Source organism: Asparagus officinalis, chromosome 8 (assembly GCF_001876935.1).
Source record: "Asparagus officinalis chromosome 8, Aspof.V1, whole genome shotgun sequence".
Lineage (NCBI taxonomy): Eukaryota > Viridiplantae > Streptophyta > Magnoliopsida > Asparagales > Asparagaceae > Asparagus > Asparagus officinalis.
The window spans coordinates 112296012-112314243 of NC_033801.1; the positions used below are offsets into that span (position 1 = coordinate 112296012).

The 18232-nt window shown below is 38.8% G+C and overlaps 2 protein-coding genes across 5 annotated transcripts; one reads left to right on the plus strand and one right to left on the minus strand.

The window, feature by feature from the left end:
• On the plus strand, positions 819-3388 carry LOC109822150. Its single transcript, XM_020388311.1, has 3 exons — positions 819-1209; positions 2304-2541; positions 2904-3388. The coding sequence occupies exons 1-3, from the start codon at positions 937-939 to the stop codon at positions 3065-3067; spliced, it is 675 nt and encodes a 224-aa protein (XP_020243900.1). The 5' UTR covers positions 819-936; the 3' UTR covers positions 3068-3388.
• On the minus strand, positions 4787-9765 carry LOC109820151 (probable inactive poly [ADP-ribose] polymerase SRO2). Of its 4 annotated transcripts, none has more exons than XM_020386247.1 (8): positions 9681-9765; positions 7238-8207; positions 6674-6915; positions 6465-6541; positions 6217-6345; positions 6036-6131; positions 5184-5333; positions 4787-5100 (listed from the first exon to the last, which is right to left on the minus strand). In XM_020386247.1, the coding sequence occupies exons 2-7, from the start codon at positions 8071-8073 to the stop codon at positions 5199-5201; spliced, it is 1515 nt and encodes a 504-aa protein (XP_020241836.1). In that variant the 5' UTR covers positions 8074-8207; positions 9681-9765; the 3' UTR covers positions 4787-5100; positions 5184-5198. The 4 variants fall into 4 exon arrangements, with proteins under 4 accessions (XP_020241836.1, XP_020241837.1, XP_020241838.1 ...); XM_020386248.1 differs by lacking the exon at positions 9681-9765 and adding an exon at positions 8346-9645; XM_020386249.1 differs by lacking the exon at positions 9681-9765 and having other exon boundaries at positions 4787-5086; positions 7238-9646.

Here is an 18232-nt window from a genome sequence, read left to right on the forward strand (position 1 = left end):
CAAAACTCCAAAAAAAAAAAAGGTCAAGCAAACAAAAAAACAAAAGAAGCAGCAGCAACCGGCAAAAGGATTTTAAGATGAAATAAGGCTGCCATCTCCATCACGTTCTGCAAACACCAGCACTGCATCAGTCACCATTTGAGCCATTTGAGCACCGTCCCTTATTTAAAAAACCGGACAAAGCAACATAGATTTCAAAAAATCAAAAAGCAAGAATTTCATCAATCTCCAACTTAGACTACAGATCTCTAGATTTGTTCACGTTTGCCATTATAATTTATAAAAGGAAATTAAAAGCAATACTAAATATACTTGTTGCCAGCTGGGTTGGGTTAGTAAAATGTCAAGCCCATCGAGGAGGAAATATTCTTTGAAAACACCACACAGAAAAAAATTTTTTTTGAATGATCTATGCCGTTTACTCACAGTTCTATGAGGTATGCGATGTCACTGTACGGTCTTACAGAGACGGTTCTGATAACATTTCTACCGCATCTCAACTTCAATGCGCTGTGATCCAGGATTGGGTCACCCCTTATATGCCCGTACCACGGCCCGAAATATACAATACCAAAAGCAACGGCCCAATTGTTATCTCTACCCAACGTTGAGAGCCCGTGGCAAGAAGACGGCCCAATTGTCAAATTAGAATTACAGCTTTTCATCCAGCGAAGCATAGTAATCAACTTCTCAACCTATATTTGGGCCGCAGCAAGCGAGCCGCTCCAAACCGGCCCGCAAGTAAAAGGCCTCTTTACAATCGACACCGTTAGAGCAACGAAACTTTCTCCATTCTTCCCCTCTACAACGTGTCATCCCCTCCCCCAAAAAATCACGCCACGTGTCTCAATCTCAGTCCTTAAACTGGTCTACTTTCCTCTCTCCCTTTCTCTCCTCACTCTCACTCAACAACCACGCTGAAGAGGCAGAGAAGGGATGGTGGAGATCGACGCATCGCTCGACGTCAGCCGCCCGATCGAGATCGAGCGCAAGGATCGCAGGACTCTGTACGGAGCCCTACGTGGCTTCGTCGCCGGGGTCTTCTCCTCCGACGGCGGCGATTCCCCCCCGCCGCCGGTGCTGAAGAGGGTGAAGAGATCGTTTGAAGAGCAGGCGCCTTACCTTCGAGAAGCTTCTAGAAACTCCGCCAATGATTTACTTCGGTGGACTCGAGAGGGGAGTCCACTTCGTGCTCTGTTTGTTATCTCGGTGAGCGGTGCATCAGTTAGAATCAATAAAGTTTGAATCTTGAATGAATTGTTCAACTTATCTTGGGAATTTAATAAATATTTATTATATCGATTTAGATTCGATCTAATAATGCACATAAAGTACATAGAAATAAAATTCGAAGGATCTCAGCATGTTTTACTTATGCGTCATATGTTGTCAAAATAGTATTTTCAGAAATTTCGTGAAGTTGCTGAATTTTTCGCTCCTTGATATACATGATTAGACTACATAAAAAAATGATAGAAAATTTTGTTTCTAGGTAGTCCATGTCACGTGCATCGCATCACATCGAATGGTATAAATTTTCAGATGAAAATCCACATTTTTTTATTTGGATTGATGGTATCCTTGTTTTATGCTATTAATAGTAGCATAGTTCAACTCATTTTAGTATATTCATAATTGATATAGGGACTAGGATGTGACGAAACGTTGATCGTAGTGAGATGTTGAATTGAAGTTCATACTAGCTATATTTTGATAAGTAGGAATTAATGGATTCAACTAGACTGCAGTCTCTGTGTACAATCTTGGAGATAAGTTGGATCAGAGATTATTGAAGATAAGTTTGAGGTTGTTAGTCTTGGACAACAATCTTGCAAGTACCGCCGAAGGTTTCACATTGTGCTTCTTAACTTATCAATTTCAATTATGTCTTAAGCTAGTTCATTTGCAAAGAACAACATGAGCTTGTTCTCAAATCTTGAGAGCTAGATTGAAGAAGATGTGAGGTAATGTGAATATATGAGGGTGCTTCACGGTTAATGAAGTTGTGGCTCGACCATTTGCCTTGCATAGAAGTAGAAGGCCCTATACAAACTCTCATCCCTTCACCACCTTCATGCATTCTAATGTCTGTTAAGATTACTTATTCTTACTGGCAATAAACTTTGGGATAATACGTTGTCTCTGAGGAAGAAGAAAGAAATTCTGTTTCAAGCTTTGATTTTCCATGTAAAACTGCATCTTATGCTCATGGAGGAAGATATTTGATTATACTTGCTCAGTAGGGAACTTATTTCTTATTGCACAGATTGCTCGCTTCTGATTTCTTTTGATGTTAATGACAGGTTGGGACGATTGCGCTTTTGGCTTTGACAGGATTGCTGGTTTTTACTGTGTTCTTTTTGATAGCAACACTCAATGCTATCATCATCTCTGCTTTGATGTCCTTGGCAGCTGCTGGAGGATTTTTAGCACTTTTCTTTGCATGCTTAACAGCAATCTATATTGCAGCGTTATCAGTCGCGATATTTACCATTTCTGTCACAACTATCTCTGCGACCATTGCTGTAATAGTAGCTACTGGTGAGTCGCGACAGTTTTTCTTCTTGTCAATGTTAGATCAGAAAATGCGGTACTTTTCTGGAATCTGTAGCAGGAAAATTATAGTCTCTTTTGATGAGATCATTGCTTGAAAGCATGGGTTGCCATATCATCAATTTAGGATTTTCCATAACTTTCCATGTTTTATGTAAAGGAAGTTTTCTATTCGCAAGTGTCGAATTGATCCATCACTTAAAAATAGTGAACGCAAATCAACTACAGTCCAAGAGAAAATTTAGAGGAGCTATTTGTTTCAGGCGGTATACATTTCATGTTGCATACATACTTCAGTTCTTTGGATTGAATTGTCGAATGATAATTCCAATTTGACTCTTTTGTTGCAGGGTGGGTGGGATTCTTTTGGGTAGTTTGGTTTGCTGCCAAGAAAAGCATGGACCTCACCAAGCAATCGCTGAGCATAACAAGTTCTGCACTATCAGCATATTCTTCTTCTCGTCGATCCCATCAAGATGCATCCTTGAAATCTTCTGTGGGCGAATCTAATTAGCCGAAGCTTCTGCTTATTGTATCTTCGGCTCTTTAGAAATGCATCTCTCCCCTCCACTTTGTTCTTTTTATGTACATTAAATGGAAAAGACATGTTGCTGTTTGGTGGAACTTCGGTTGTTATATGTATCCTGTAAAAGGACATCCAGTTCAGTGTAGCATTTTCCTTTTGTATATCCTGATGAATAAGAACGCATGTAAAATTGCAGAATGAGAGCGTGAAAAGTCCAGTCACTAGTATATCGACTGCAATTCTCCATTGGATGTGTACGAGGGCCATTTTGCACTTACTACTTGCTTTGTGTTGACAGGAAAATTCTCATTTTATGGGTATCTGTTTATAATAGATGCCAATTTTCATTTTATGGGTATCTGTTGTCTTTGATCTATTATCTGTTGGAAGCAACCATCGGACAACGATCAATTTTTTTTTTGCTGTTATGATATTTGGTTGGCATGGGTTTACAACTGAAACTGTAGTTGTAGTTTGTAAGAAAACATTTGTGATTTGTGATTTGTGGTTGCAGTTGCTATCTTTTAGGGTTTTTGAGATATTCGTCCCCCGGATATCATCAATTTGAATACAAGTTCCCTAAATCATCATTTTTCGATTTAAGTCCCCGTAATAGGTCCCCCTTCATCTCATGTATTTGGATAACAACACCCCAAATTATCATATTTGGAGACAAGTGCCCCCTAAAATTATTAAGTTCTCGAAACTATTAAGTTCTTTGAAACAAGTGCCCATGATAAATTATCATCCGCTTGTCACAACTTAATTATTGGGATTGCTAATTTTCTTGTTTCATTTTTGTCCTTGTTTTCACACTACCCCTCTTGCAAAGTCAAAACTTAAGTCCATGTATCCTTTGAACCCATTGGAAACCAACCCTATCTTGCCGAACTTTCGTAAATCCCTCTAATTTAGAGTTAATTTCTAAATAACTTGTTAGTTTAGTGGGTTAAGTGCGCGGGAATTAATCATGGGTACTTGTTTCAAAGAACTTCATACTTTTGAGGAGCTTGTATTCAAATATGATGATTTAGGGGATTTACATCCAAATAGACGAGATTAGGGGGACTTGTACCCAAATATGTTGATTTGTGGGAGACTTGTATCTAAACTGATGATATCTGGGGACCAACTTCTCAAAAACCCTATCTTTTATATTCTTGTAAGTAGTGTAAAAATTTGCTGTACTTGTAAAATACTCATTTTTGAACTGCAGCTGTAGTAAAATAAATAGCAGTTGCAAGTGTAACTGCTGTTTACAAATTGCACATTGCAGCGTTCTACCTACTATTTTCATCAATTAGTCTCATTTACGTAGCTTTTGCTTGTTACAAGGGATTGTGTCAACTTGCCCATCATTTAGGAACAAGATTGGTCACTTTGGCTCACATCTGGGATCAAATAGTTATATGCCAGGGTTTCACGCTGAGTTAGCGACAGAGCGCAAATTGTGAACATATCAATCCTAACTCATCCTGAAATGAGTTAATAAACAGGTACGTTTGCAGGTAGAGATGATCCAGTGGATAATTCAGCAGTAGATGCTCAAAAGTTTCGAAACAAATCAACTACAAAGTTTCATACACATCGTCCCTTCTCCTCTCTTTCGGGGGCGGACAATTTATTGAAATCTAGAGAACTTTGCAAGGGTGAGCAACGATAATACATAACCATGATAGAAGATTTCAGAATGAAAACGGTCAGTAGTTGCACAAACTAGAAAAAGGTTTCATTCATATGATATATTCATCCACCAAGAGTACATCAGCCCACATAAAAAGGTTCCATGCTTTCGCCACTATCAGTTTAGTAAAACAAGACAAAATCGCCACAGAAAAAACACAATAAACGCATGTTCGACCTTCCAATACTTCTAATACTTTAAAAAAAAGGTTCACATTGACTATGAGAAGTCGACGAGTTATAAGCCTACTGCATCCAAGCATGTTAAGCAGCATCCATAATCTCACAACTGTACATAGAAGGATGAAATTTTCCAGTGTAACCCCGTAGAAGAAAACCTAGGAAAATTCAACGTTTTCATTTAAGTTAAAAAAGTAAAATGAATGGTATTGTGATACTATACTTTTAGAGAAAAGATTACCTAGTTCAACATTTTTTATCTGTTAATACCATTAGACCCTGGCGTAGGCTGAGCAGAGCTGTTGTTTTCATTGTTCAAAGAATTATGAGGAGTTGCAGATTCGTTCAGTTTCCTTCTCTTTGCAGGGTGAGCTTCATGCCACACAGATGGCTGCCAGAAAAATCAAAAGAAAAGTAATAAATAGGTTGCTGTTACAGGGAAATTTGTCAGTTTTAGTATGTTGTGATTGTCTAAAATTATCAGGTGGAAGAAATAAACTTAATTTAATCAAAAATTACACCTAAGGATCCTTGCATGATATGAAAAGGTTTTTTATATTAATAAATGAGTGGCTAGGAAGTTTAGTGGACATCAACTTAAGTTGATAGGAGTCTTACTCTCTCTCCCTCTCTCTCTCTCTAATATATATATATAGATAGATAGAGAGAGAGAGAGCAATGAAATGCATATGCATATTGAGGGGAGGAAAATCTTTGAGATTTCAAGCTTCCACTTAGCATGGAAAAAATATGAGAAAGAAAATACAATTGAGAATTATGCTTCAACTGGGTTTCAGGTTCCCATCAGAAACTACTAAAACCAACAAAATTATGTTTTCAAAGATCTGTACATGTCTTAAAAGCTAATATGCATTCATAAAATTCTATTGGAGCATCTTAAAGTCAATGTGACAAATATGCCACTTAGTTAAACCATGATAATCATGCTCCAATATAAGGATTGTATGCCCAAATCAATATTCCATATCACCTTATCGAGACCAATGTATTATTACGTCTCAGCAACAAAAGCTCAGGATTAAAGGAAATCAATCTTCATCAAGTCTCAGCAATTTAAGGGAAACCAACTTACCTCCAGCTTAAATCTGTTCAGTACTGAAAGAAGCAGCTGGTCGCCAATCAGCACTTTGACCTTTTTGACAAGTTCGTCTCTATCAATTACCCCATTCTGTGACCAGTTCAAAGTGAAATATAAATCCTACAGCTACTTACACTTGGCAAAATATAAAATCAGCTACTTAGCCAATAAATACCTTATGTTCTTGATGGTGATGCACTAATAACTCCATTACCAAAGGAGAAACATGCTCCCGAATTTGTTCAAGCAGCTCTTTAAATGGCACCCATGGGGATGTAGGGGGCTTTACTGGCATCGACATTACCTGTTAATGAAATATTAAAAAAATTTATCAGTATAATAAATTAAAATCATTTCAAATTTCAGCAGTGAAATTACAGCAAAATAAATAAGAAAATCAATATAAAACCAATGATGTCTTACAGGACAAGGAGTAGAAAAATCTGCAGCTGGTGATGTCTCCAAATGGTATCGAATATCTTTTAGCCCAGATAAGTACTCTATAAACAAAGAGGAAAGGAAAATAAGTGAATATCTTTTAGTCCAGATAAGTACTCTATAAACAAAGAGGAAAGTAAAATGAGTCGGTAACTGCATATAGCAAATAAAAATTTGCTTAACACAGTGATCACCTTGAACATTTGGGCTCAGCTTAAAGCTCACAAAGTACTCTGGGTTAATATAAGCATTGATGTGTGATGGCCATACTATATAACACTTTGGTTTTGAAAGGCTATCCACACCAGAATCATAGTCCCCGCAACTAGGGCAATATTGCTTAGATCTCGGATGAATTTGTTCTATTTTGCCCAAGATGACTCGGCACAACATCATGTATTGCATCCCTTTTTCGTCAACATCACATATACTCACACTGCACATAGCCATAAAAGATTAGCGTTTAGTTTATTGAAAATCAAAGAAGTAATAGTTAACTTGTCATAATGTTAGCTAGCATTTAGTCGAATTCGGAGAAATAGAAATGCCCCATGAACTTTTTTGAAATTAATTTGTATGTCAAAAAATGTAGTAATAAAACATGACAATTAACCCCATCCCTATATAAACCTTTGTATGATTACTCTATTAAAATTTTGACAATTATATCAAAAAGATCGATGATTATTTGACTAAAAACCAACACAAGAGGATTTTCTATAATTCATCTAAAAATAAAAAGATAATAAAGAAGGAACCTTGAAAAAGTGCGGCCTTCTGGTATCAAATACAAGCCAGTTCCAAAAACTCCTTCAGTTGTCCTCCCGAAACTGCCAAAGCCATGAATCAGAGCTCGAACCATCTCTAATTTCTTAGCTCCAAACCAAGCATATTGCACATTAGCATCCCCCCGCTCTTCTTCGATGAGCTTCATCGCTCTCTCAAATGTTTCTTTCCTCTTTTGTCCATTACTATCCTTAGGCACATACCGATGAATAAACTTGATGTTGCCAGGCTGAGCTAATGGACCCATTCCTGAGAGAAACCGGTTTTGTATAGAAATATAGCCCTCAGTGCCCATTTGAAGTGTTTCAAGCTTTAGTCTCAAAGCATCTGCTATATTTACAGGTCTCTCTGGACTCAGAATAACATGCTTAATCACTTCAGGAGGAGAACGATCCAATCTTGCATCCTCATTTCTTACAGGCATATTACCTGTGTTCTCAAAATCCCACTCTTTGGATCCATCATCATCATGCCCAAAAATAGTAGGAAAGAAGCATTTATTGTTCTCATCGATCCAAGCCACTGATCTTTTTTTCCTTGTCCTCAAATTGATCACAAACATAGAGAGAAAATCGAAGAGGAGAGCTTCATCACCTATAGAAAACTTGATACTAGATTTCTCGTTCTTGAATGCATCGATGAGAACCTTTGCCACTGAATTGGGGAAATCAAGCCAAGTTCCTTGGTTATAGAACATGATGCGATGAGGCACTCCACTATTGAGATAGTTAAAACAACTATCAACAAGGGAGGGCACAGTGGGGGTGCAGCTGCATTTGTAGCTAGAGGATGGATTGAATGACTCCATTGGAAAGATGAGCAAGAGGGAAATCAAACAGTGGAAAGGAAGCAAAAAAGAAAGAATTTTCGAGTGTACAAAACACTAGAAAGAAGTTCACACGCTATGCTTGCTTTCCCTCGAGATAAATTTTGCCCAGAGACCTGACATTTTCGAAACCAGTTTGGAGAAGCTTAATAATTAGAAAAGAAAATAAGAAAAAAGGATTGCTGTTCATAGATAGTGTATTGCTCAATGATAGCTCTCAGCAAAGCTTACGCTGAGAAACACCAAACTGATACCTTTGTTAGTCATTTGTACATGTAGATTTCAAATCAAAAGGTCCTGCTTGATCATTTAGCCATCTGTATGGTTTTTGGTTTTAGCTTCTCTCAAGTGGGTTTCTTCAAGCTAAAGCTTGCAAGTCTAAAATGAGTCTTCATGTAAAAGAATTGATTCTTTCATGGGAAAAATTAGCGTCAAGTGTTTGTAAAGCTAGGCTATGAAAGATGAAACAGAGCTTATCTTCTGTTTCTTATGATACCAAACAGCAGCCATATTAATCTATTATAGCAACAAATAACATAAGGAATGTAATTCTTACAATCCACAAGAACAGATAACATATTAAGTACTAGAAAAAAGGGTGATTATAGATCCAGGAACTTAAACGTCATAAACTTACTTTGTCAAAGTATGAACATGAACAAACTATACTAATAGGTGAAATATTAAGGAATGGCAAAGAGAAGATGATTGCAGAATTATATCCAAAAGCAGACAAAGAACCCCTGAAATGGGCAACATTTGATATTGTTTTATTTATGCTTTCACCACATGGATTTCTTTGAAATAAATTCATGATACAATAATAAGACAAGTCCCCCTTTAAACAGGATATCTTCAATTTTTGCTAAAAGAAGAAATTTTTATTGAGTTATTCAAATAGGTTAATTCTACATAAGATTGAGATAAAAAAAATCTTTTAATGCATATTATATGCACAATAAGCATAACAATACTTAGCAGATTTATCACTCCTGATCTCAGCAAGTGCAGAAAAAGATAAAAATTGCATAATGAAAGGCCAGTGATCAAAGAATACCACCAACAAGTCCTAGAAAATGCATCACATTAACAACTTTAACTTTATTTTAAAGGTTTTTATCAAATAAACTAATGAATGCAATAATAAAGAATTGCTCCTTTAAATCGGTTTCTCCCAAAAAAATTCTAAAAGAAGGAACTTTTAGCATCACTACGGTTTCACGAAGTCCGATCTTAATTAATGTTCTCATCAAATGGGTTTGTGCAATTTAATCACCCCAAACAAGTGGGTTTTCATACAAAATCCTGCTAAAAGAAGCAACTTTTAGCATCAAACTGGCTAGAAAAACACAGGTTTCACTCTTTTCTCCAACTTCTTTAAATGGATTTCTTTGAAATTAAAAAAAGATAAAACCCAGATCAAATTCTAGCAGTAGTGAATTGAAGAAAATAGGAAAACATACTAAACACTAAATCATAGTTAAAAAAACCAAAAACAGTTGGAAAAGAAAATAGAGAGAAGTAGTGATTGCTAATGAGAGAAAAACAAAAGAAAGGGGGGAAAAATTGAGGAATTAAAAGAGACTTACATATATACAGAGGGGTTTCGAGAGAAAGCACCAGGAACTGAAAGCGGAGGAGAGAGAAAGAGGTGAGGATCGAAGTTAACGGGTTTCATTATTAAACCCGCTAAGGGCCCAAAAAGTAACGACTTGGAACCCAAGTTATTTGCCCAAAAATATTTACTTTTAAAAGTTTGATATTAAAATTCAAAGTTATGATAATTATTTAGAAAGACTTGAAACCCAAGTTATTTGACTAAAAATATTTATTTACAAAAGTTTGATTTTAAACATTCGAAGTTATGATAATTATTTATAATTATAATTTTATATATTATTCTATATTTCTTTAATTAGTTTGGGGTCCCTTCTTTAAATATACGTATTTGAAGAGATTTTAATATGGATTGCTCTAAAATTCATCTTAAGACTCTTTTTTTACTATACCAAAAATTTCAGATTACAGTAAGAATTGAGTATTGCAATTTTTACAATATAACATCTATAATATATCAGGTGGGACTATAACCATCTCTTTAAAAAATTTAAAAAAAAGAGATAAAAGTGAGAAGATAAAGAATAAGTGTAGATTTGAAAAAATGAATATTGGAAGAACACATGATTTTTTTGATGTACTCCAAAACAAAAAAAGAATTTCTATGGTTATTTTTATCATCATTGACCCTAGTTAAAAGTTTTCTACAAAAATTGAACAGGGGCAGTTATTTGTTTGATATTTTCAGTTTACCACAATTTGAATCTCATTACAAAAAATTCATCATAGCCCAAAAAAGACTTGAGCACAAACTATCTTAGTGGACAATTACTCAAATTTAAATTTAGATCGTAGTTCTTAATAAATAACACTTAAATTAAAATCCTACAAAAATTCCAGACCTAGCTAACAAATCAGAACAAATAACCTGCCTTAAAAGCGGTAGAGCATGAGGTAAACTACAACCATGCAGTGTATTCAAAAAAAAAAAAAAAAAAAAAAAAAAAAAAGCAAATGCAACAAGGAAAAGTAAAAATAAATGGGCTTAGACTTACAACAGTGGGCTTAGACTTACAACAGCAATTATATGTGTGAAGAGTACTACGAGATGAAGAGATCAGATACTCAAAAGAATCAGAAATGACTGCAATTCTTGGTGAAAGAAAGTTTATGCATGTAGGGTTTTATAACGAACGAGGAAAAAACAAGAAAGCTGTTAATGCATGGAAACGCCTTGGGAAAAAAGTTTGGTACGAAGAGAATGTATCAAACTTTTCAAAAAGATGTACTTTCCATAATTATGTTACGGTACACAATCCATACAGACCTAGTGGAGGTTATATTTATTTAGTGTATAAACTTAATTTGACTTAGGGCCAAGTATTTATCTGTCAAAAATTAATTTTAGTAAGTAAAGTGAGGTACCCATAAAGAAGGATTCGGATCCTCTCCACTACAAAAAAAAATAGTGGAGAGACCACTACATAATCACAGCCATTGATTATCTAGTTGATGGTTATGATTTTTTCTTTTAGTGCAAATTAGGAATGAGTGCAATACACGGGGGTATGATAAGTGTTAGATTTAGATTGTATTATAACCGCCTACTAAATAATCAATGCTTGAGATTAAAAGTAGTGGTCTCTCCACTACTTTTTTGTAGTGGAGATGATCCAAATCCCATAAAGAATTCAGACAGTAAAGTATGTTTTCCTGTGAATAATAACACAAAGTGTTCAGTCCCATGATGAGCGCAACAATCTGTCCCATGTACAATTGCACTGTTATTTGTTTTAGTAAGTAAAGAATTCAGACAGTGCAATAATTCATAGTGTCAAAATATAAAATTCTATATGCTTAAACATTTTAATTTTAATAAGAATCTTTTGTATGTGGATTATTTTTAGCAAGCTAAATGAGTTAATGGATGGCCGAAGAGAAATTTTTGAATAATTGCACTGTTATTTGTTTGTAGAAATTCAATGGTTTATAACCAGACTATTCTATGATAACAGCCAACATGCCGACTAATACGGAGATGAGCATGAATCAGAATTTTTCGCTCGCATAAGCTTATAATAAGCGTATTTATTGTTCATTCTAAGAGGATTTGTATTAATCATATTTACGTGTACAATGCTCATATAGGATCTGCATTGTAATAAGCATATCAACCATCATTTAGGCAAGATTATAATTGTAGAAATTTTTGAATAACTGCACCGCTAGAGATTCAAATGGATAACATGTTAGGAATTTAACGCCGAAATCCCTAATGCAACAGAAACGCAGAATAGAGAACAGTACACCAAGTTTTAACGAGGTTCGGCAACAGCCTACGTCATCGGGAGCCACACAGTTAATTTCTTATTAATCAAACAAGAAATTACAATTTAAGAGCAGATCAAAAATAAGATCTCTCAGAAGAACACTGTAGCTACAGTGTTAATACTTAAAGGGAATAAACCCTTTCAATTCTCTCTTGAGAATAAATAAACAACCCACTATATAAAGCCCCCCCCCTCTCTTTAATTTTCTCTCTCTTAAACTCTATTCTTAATCTCCCCTCATATGAGATTGAGAGCTGGAGATTATCAAAAATCGCTACTGCGATTTGGGGATGAACGCTGCTGCGTTTTTGGGGTTTTCTCCGCCGCCAGAGAGAGAAATCGGAGGGGGAAAAAAGCACAGAAACCCTAGGGCGATGGGGTGCTTTTATAGGCGAGATTGATGGGCTGGCGAGATTGATGGGCTGGCGATAGCCTGTCGCCAGCGGCCCGAACTGGAACGCGAGGGTGGGAGCGACGGACGCCGAGGTCGGACCCAAAAAACGCGATGGTCGGCACGTTCGAACGCGAGGGTCGAGACCCCAAGGCCGAGGGTCGCGTTCGCCAATTTCGAGTTCAACTGCTCGAGCTCACCTGCGCGTCTCTGACTTCGCCTGAAGCCGCCGCGACTTCGAGCTCGCCTCGCCTGCAAGGTTTGGTCTTCACCTGATCTCAACAATCTCCCACTTGGAGATCAAACCGCCGTCAGCAGGCTATCTCAACAAGCTCCTCTCCTGTGTGGCTCCGCCCTCATCATCTATGCATGAAAGCCAACTGAAGTTGCGCACAACTCCAGTTTCTGAACTGTCACCGTCTTGGTTAACATGTCTGCTGGATTCTTACTTCCTGGAATCTTTTTTCCAGTTTCAACACGTCATCTTCCAACAGGGATCTGATAAAGTGGTACCGAAGCGCAATATGCTTCGTTCTAGAATAAAATGTTGAATTCTTCGCCAAGTGTATCGCACTCTGACTATCACTGTGCAAAACATTCTTCTCCTGTTTGAATCTCAGCTCTGTCAACAAACCCTGAAGCCATATCATCTCTTTACTGGCTTCAGTCACTGCAACGTACTCAGCTTCTGTAGTGGATAGGGTAACAATTTTCTGTACCCGTGACATCCAACTAACAGCTGTAGTTCCGACGGTAAATACATAGCCGGTGGTGCTTCTTCGGTGATCAACTTCGCCGCCGAAGTCTGCATCTACGTACCCTTGCACTTCTACCTCTCCCTTACCAAAGTGCAAACACTTCTGTGTGGTGCCTCGTAGATATCTCAGAATCCACTTGACCGCTTCCCAATGAGCTTTTCCTGGATTCGACATAAACCGGCTGACCACTCCCACTGCATGGCCAATGTCTGGTCTCGTACAGACCATTGCGTACATCAAACTTCCGATAGCTGAGGCGTAAGGAACCTGAGCCATATTCTCTTTCTCTTCTTCTGACTGAGGAGACTGATCCTTCGACAAGCGAAAATGGCTAGCCAAGGGTGTGCTCACAGGCTTGGCGTCGCCCATGTTGAATCTTTGCAAAACACGGTTGATGTACTCCGTCTGAGATAACTGCAAGAGACCTCTCTTCTTATCTCTCGTGATTTGCATTCCAAGGATCTTCTTCGCTGGACCCAAGTCCTTCATGTCAAACTCCTTTGACAGCTGCTGCTTCAAACTCTTGATATCCTCCATATCTGCTCCTGCAACCAACATATCATCAACATACAGCAGTAGGATGATATAGCTGGACTGATATCTTTTGAAGTAGCAACAGTGGTCGGCGTTGCACTTCTGGAAACCTTCCTTGTGCATAAAGCCGTCAAACTTTCTGTACCACTGCCTTGGGGCTTGTTTCAGGCCATACAAGCTCTTCTTGAGTCTGCACACCAGGTTCTTCTTCTTTTCTTCTGAGAAACCTTCTGGCTGGTGCATGTATATCTCCTCTTCTAGATCTCCGTGAAGAAACGCCGTCTTCACGTCTAACTGCTCGAGATGAAGATCTTCAATTGCTACAATACTCATCACGGTCCTGATAGTATTTAGCTTCACCACGGGAGCGAAAATATCGGTGTAGTCAATTCCTTCCTTCTGCTAGAAACCTTTGACAACTAGCCGGGCTTTATATCTTCTGGAACCATCCTGTTCCTCTTTCACCCGGTACACCCATTTGTTGTGGAGTGCCTTTTTACCCGTGGGCAACTCAGCTAGTTCCCACGTCTGGTTTGAGATGAGGGACTTCATCTCATTTTTCATGGCAAGCTCCCACTTGCTCGCATCTCCACACTGACAAGCTTCATCAAAGCTTTTAGGCTCCCCACCATCTGTTAACAACAGATAGTTCATATATCTCCTGTTGGGTACAGGAGGACGAGAAGATCTTCTTAATATCGAAGCTGGTGCGTCGGGCTCCTGCGCATCATCTTGTCCAACAGGCTCTTCTGGCTGAGGACCCTCTGCATTGGGTTCTTCCGAGAGGTTACTCGGGACATCATCTGCATCCACCTCTCTGAGTCATCTGTCTTGTGTATGTCCTTGTACATCACCTTCTCGTTGAATATCACATCTCTGCTCCTGATCACTTTCTTGTTTTCGTTGTCCCAAATGCGGTAGCCGAACTCATCTTCACCATAGCCGATGAAAGTGCATTTCTTTGACTTGGGATCAAGCTTATTCCTGCCTTGATCACTAATATGCACGTAAGCTACACAACCGAAAACTTTAAGATGTGAGAGTTTTACCTCCTTTCCGCACCATACCTCCTCTGGTATTCTGTGCTCCAATGGAACCGATGGACCTCGGTTGATCAAGTAAGCTGCTGTGTTGACCGCTTCTGCCCAGAACTGCTTCGGTAGGCCTGATTGTACTCGAATGCTTCTGGCTCTCTCTGTCAACGTTCGGTTCATCCGCTCAGCTACACCATTTTGCTGAGGCGTGCCGGGCACGGTTCTTTCCATTCTGATCCCGTGCTCATAGCAGAACTTCTTGAATCCGGTGTCTTCATACTCACCGCCATTGTCGGTCCTGAGCTTCTTTATTCTCAGACCGGTCTCATTCTCGACCATAGCTTTCTTTCTCCTGAAAGCCTCAAATACTTCTGACTTATGCTTCAGAAAGTAGACTCACACTTTTCGAGAGTGATCATCGATAAAAGTCACGAAGTAGTGTTTTCCACCAATGGACGCGGTGGTTGTTGGTCCCCAAACATCTGAGTGAACGAGCTCTAGCTTCTCTTTCCTGGGGGTTCTGCCACTTGTCTGAAAGCTGACTCTCTTCTGCTTTCCAAGTATACATTCTTCACACATATCCATCTCCACTGACTGCAGTCCTGGGAGTTTTCCCTTTGTGTGCATAATCTTCATCCCCTTTTCACTCATATGACCGAGTCTCTGGTGCCACAGCTTTGAAGTCTCATTGCCTGCTGCAACTGAGATCGAACAACGTGCACCTGCTGTCATATATAGGGTACCAGTCTTCCTGCCTCGGGCAATCGTCATTGCGCCCTTTGAGATCTTCCAATCATCTCCATGGAAGGTTGTGGTGTATCCTTCGCCAGCCAACTGGCCTACGGATACTTCTTGAAGAATTCTTTCTGAGAGGTAGCATGGAACGACGCTCCTGAATCTAACACCCAAGATTCCTCCTTGCTCTCCAAAGAGCATATCAATGCGTCGTCTCCTCCTGAAGTGGATGTGACATTCACCTCTGCCTTTGCCTCCTTCTCTTTCTGTGCACTCTTGCACTGATTCTTGTAATGCCCGGTCTTTCCACAATTCCAACACTCGATAGCCTTCGAGCTGTTGCTTGGATTCCTTGATTTGGACCTCCTGTCCTTTGATCTACCTCTGAAGTTTGATTTTCCTCGTCCGTTTCCTCTGGTTGAATTTCTACCTCTTGACTCTGTATGTAATACTGAAGAGGTTGTAGCTTCACACGTCTCTCTCCGTCGGATCTCCTCACTGAGAACCAAATCACGAACGTCGTCGAACTTCAACTTTTTCTTTCCCGATGAGCTACTCACTGCCGTGACTGTAGCGTTCCAACTCTCTGGTAGGGAAGACAAAAGTATCAACGCCCGAACTTCCTCATCAAACTCAATCTCAACTGAACTCAATTGGGCTGTAACCGTATTAAGTTCATTGAGGTGTTGTGCTACTGACGCGTCTTCCGCCATTTTCAGATTGAATAACCGCCGCATCAAATGAACTTTGTTCGTGGCTGATGGCTTCTCATACATATTTGAGAGAGCTGCCATAAGACCTGCCGTGGTCTTCTTCTTTGCTATGTTGAACGCAACATTGCGAGTCAATGTCAATCTGATAACTCCGAGGGCTTGTCTATCTAGAAGGTTCCACTCATCTGCCTTCATAGAATCTGGCTTCTTCCCCGATAGTGGTTGATACAGATTTTTCTGGTACAGATAATCCTCTATCTGTATTTTTCAGAATCCGAAATCTGTTCCATCAAATTTCTCAAGTCTCATTTTTGCCTCATCTGCGGCCATGGCTCCCACTTGAATCTGACTTCCTCTAGATCGTTTCACGCTCTGATACCAGTTGTTAGAAATTTAACGCCGAAATCCCTAATGCAACAGAAACGCAGAATAGAGAACAGTACACCAAGTTTTAACGAGGTTCGGCAATAGCCTACGTCCTCGGGAGCCACACAGTTAATTTCTTATTAATCAAACAAGAAATTACAATTTAAGAGCAAATCAAAAATAAGATCTCTCAGAAGAACACTGTAGCTACAGTGTTAATACTTAAAGGGAATAAACCCTTTCAATTCTCTCTTGAGAATAAATAAACAACCCACTATATAAATCCCCCCCTCTTTAATTTTCTCTCTCTCTTAAACTCTATTCTTAATCTCCCCTCAAATGAGATTGAGAGCTGGAGATTATCAAAAATCGCTACTGCGATTTGGGGATGAACGCTGCTGCGTTTTGGGGTTTTCGCCGCCGCCAGAGAGAGAAATCGGAGGGGGAAAAAGCACAGAAACCCTAGGGCGATGGGGTGCTTTTATAGGCGAGATTGATGGGCTGGCGACAGCCTGTCGCCAGCGGCCCGAACTGGAACGCGAGGGTGGGAGCGACGGACGCCGAGGTCGGACCCAAAAAACGCGATGGTCGGCACGTTCGAACGCGAGGGTCGAGACCCCAAGGCCGAGGATCGCGTTCGCCAATTTCGAGTTCAACTGCTCGAGCTCACCTGCGCGTCTCTGACTTCGCCTGAAGCCGCCGCGACTTCGAGCTCGTCTCGCCTGCAAGGTTTGGTCTTCACCTGATCTCAACATAACAAGCGGAGTATTCTACAAGAACAACCAACATGCCGATTGATAGGGAGATGTGGATATGGATCGGAACTTGCACTCGAGTAAGCTTATAATAAGTGTATTTATTGTCTTTTCTGAAAAGATTTGTGTTAGTAGTATTTGCATGTAGAGTGCTCAAATAGGATCTGCATTGTAATAAGGTATCAATTACCGTTCACACAAGCTTCTAAGCCTACAAATGTTTTGATGTTGTAAAACAAATAAAGTAGAGTAGAGAAAGTAGACAAGAAGTAGAAAGAATTTTATTTTATCAATTTCTCATTGCAAAGTGAGGTAGGAATACCTTTATTTATATACAAACTAAGATGATGATACATGAATCATATTAATTACTCATAGAGAATATTAAGGGGTAATACATGTATCAATCTCTTTGGGAAACTAAATGGACATCCACATTATTTAATTGTTCCATAACACTTCCCCTTGGATGTCCAACATTACACATAATATGCCTCGCTAAAACCTTACTAGGAAAAACCTAGTGGAAAAAAATCCTAGTGAAGGAAAAAGAGTACATTATTCTTGTGTATTAGTTTCTCCCCCTGATTCAAATATCATTTCAGATCTTTCAACCGACGCATTCCAATATTTTTTTTTCCAATTTCTCAAAAGTTATAGTTGGCAATGCATTGGTGAATAAATCGACCAGATTATCACTCGATCGAATTTGTTGCACAACGATTTCACCATTCTTTTGCAAATCATGTGTAAAGAAGATTTTTGGTGAAATGTGTTTCGTTCTATCTCCTTTAATATATCCTCCTTTTAATTGAGCTATACAAGCTGCGTTGTCTTCAAACAAATAGTCAGAGGATTTTTATTTTCAGGAGACAATCCATTATTTTTCCGGATATAGTGGATCATTGATCTTAGCCAAATACATTCTCGACTGGCTTCATGAATTGTTATTACTTCAACATGATTCG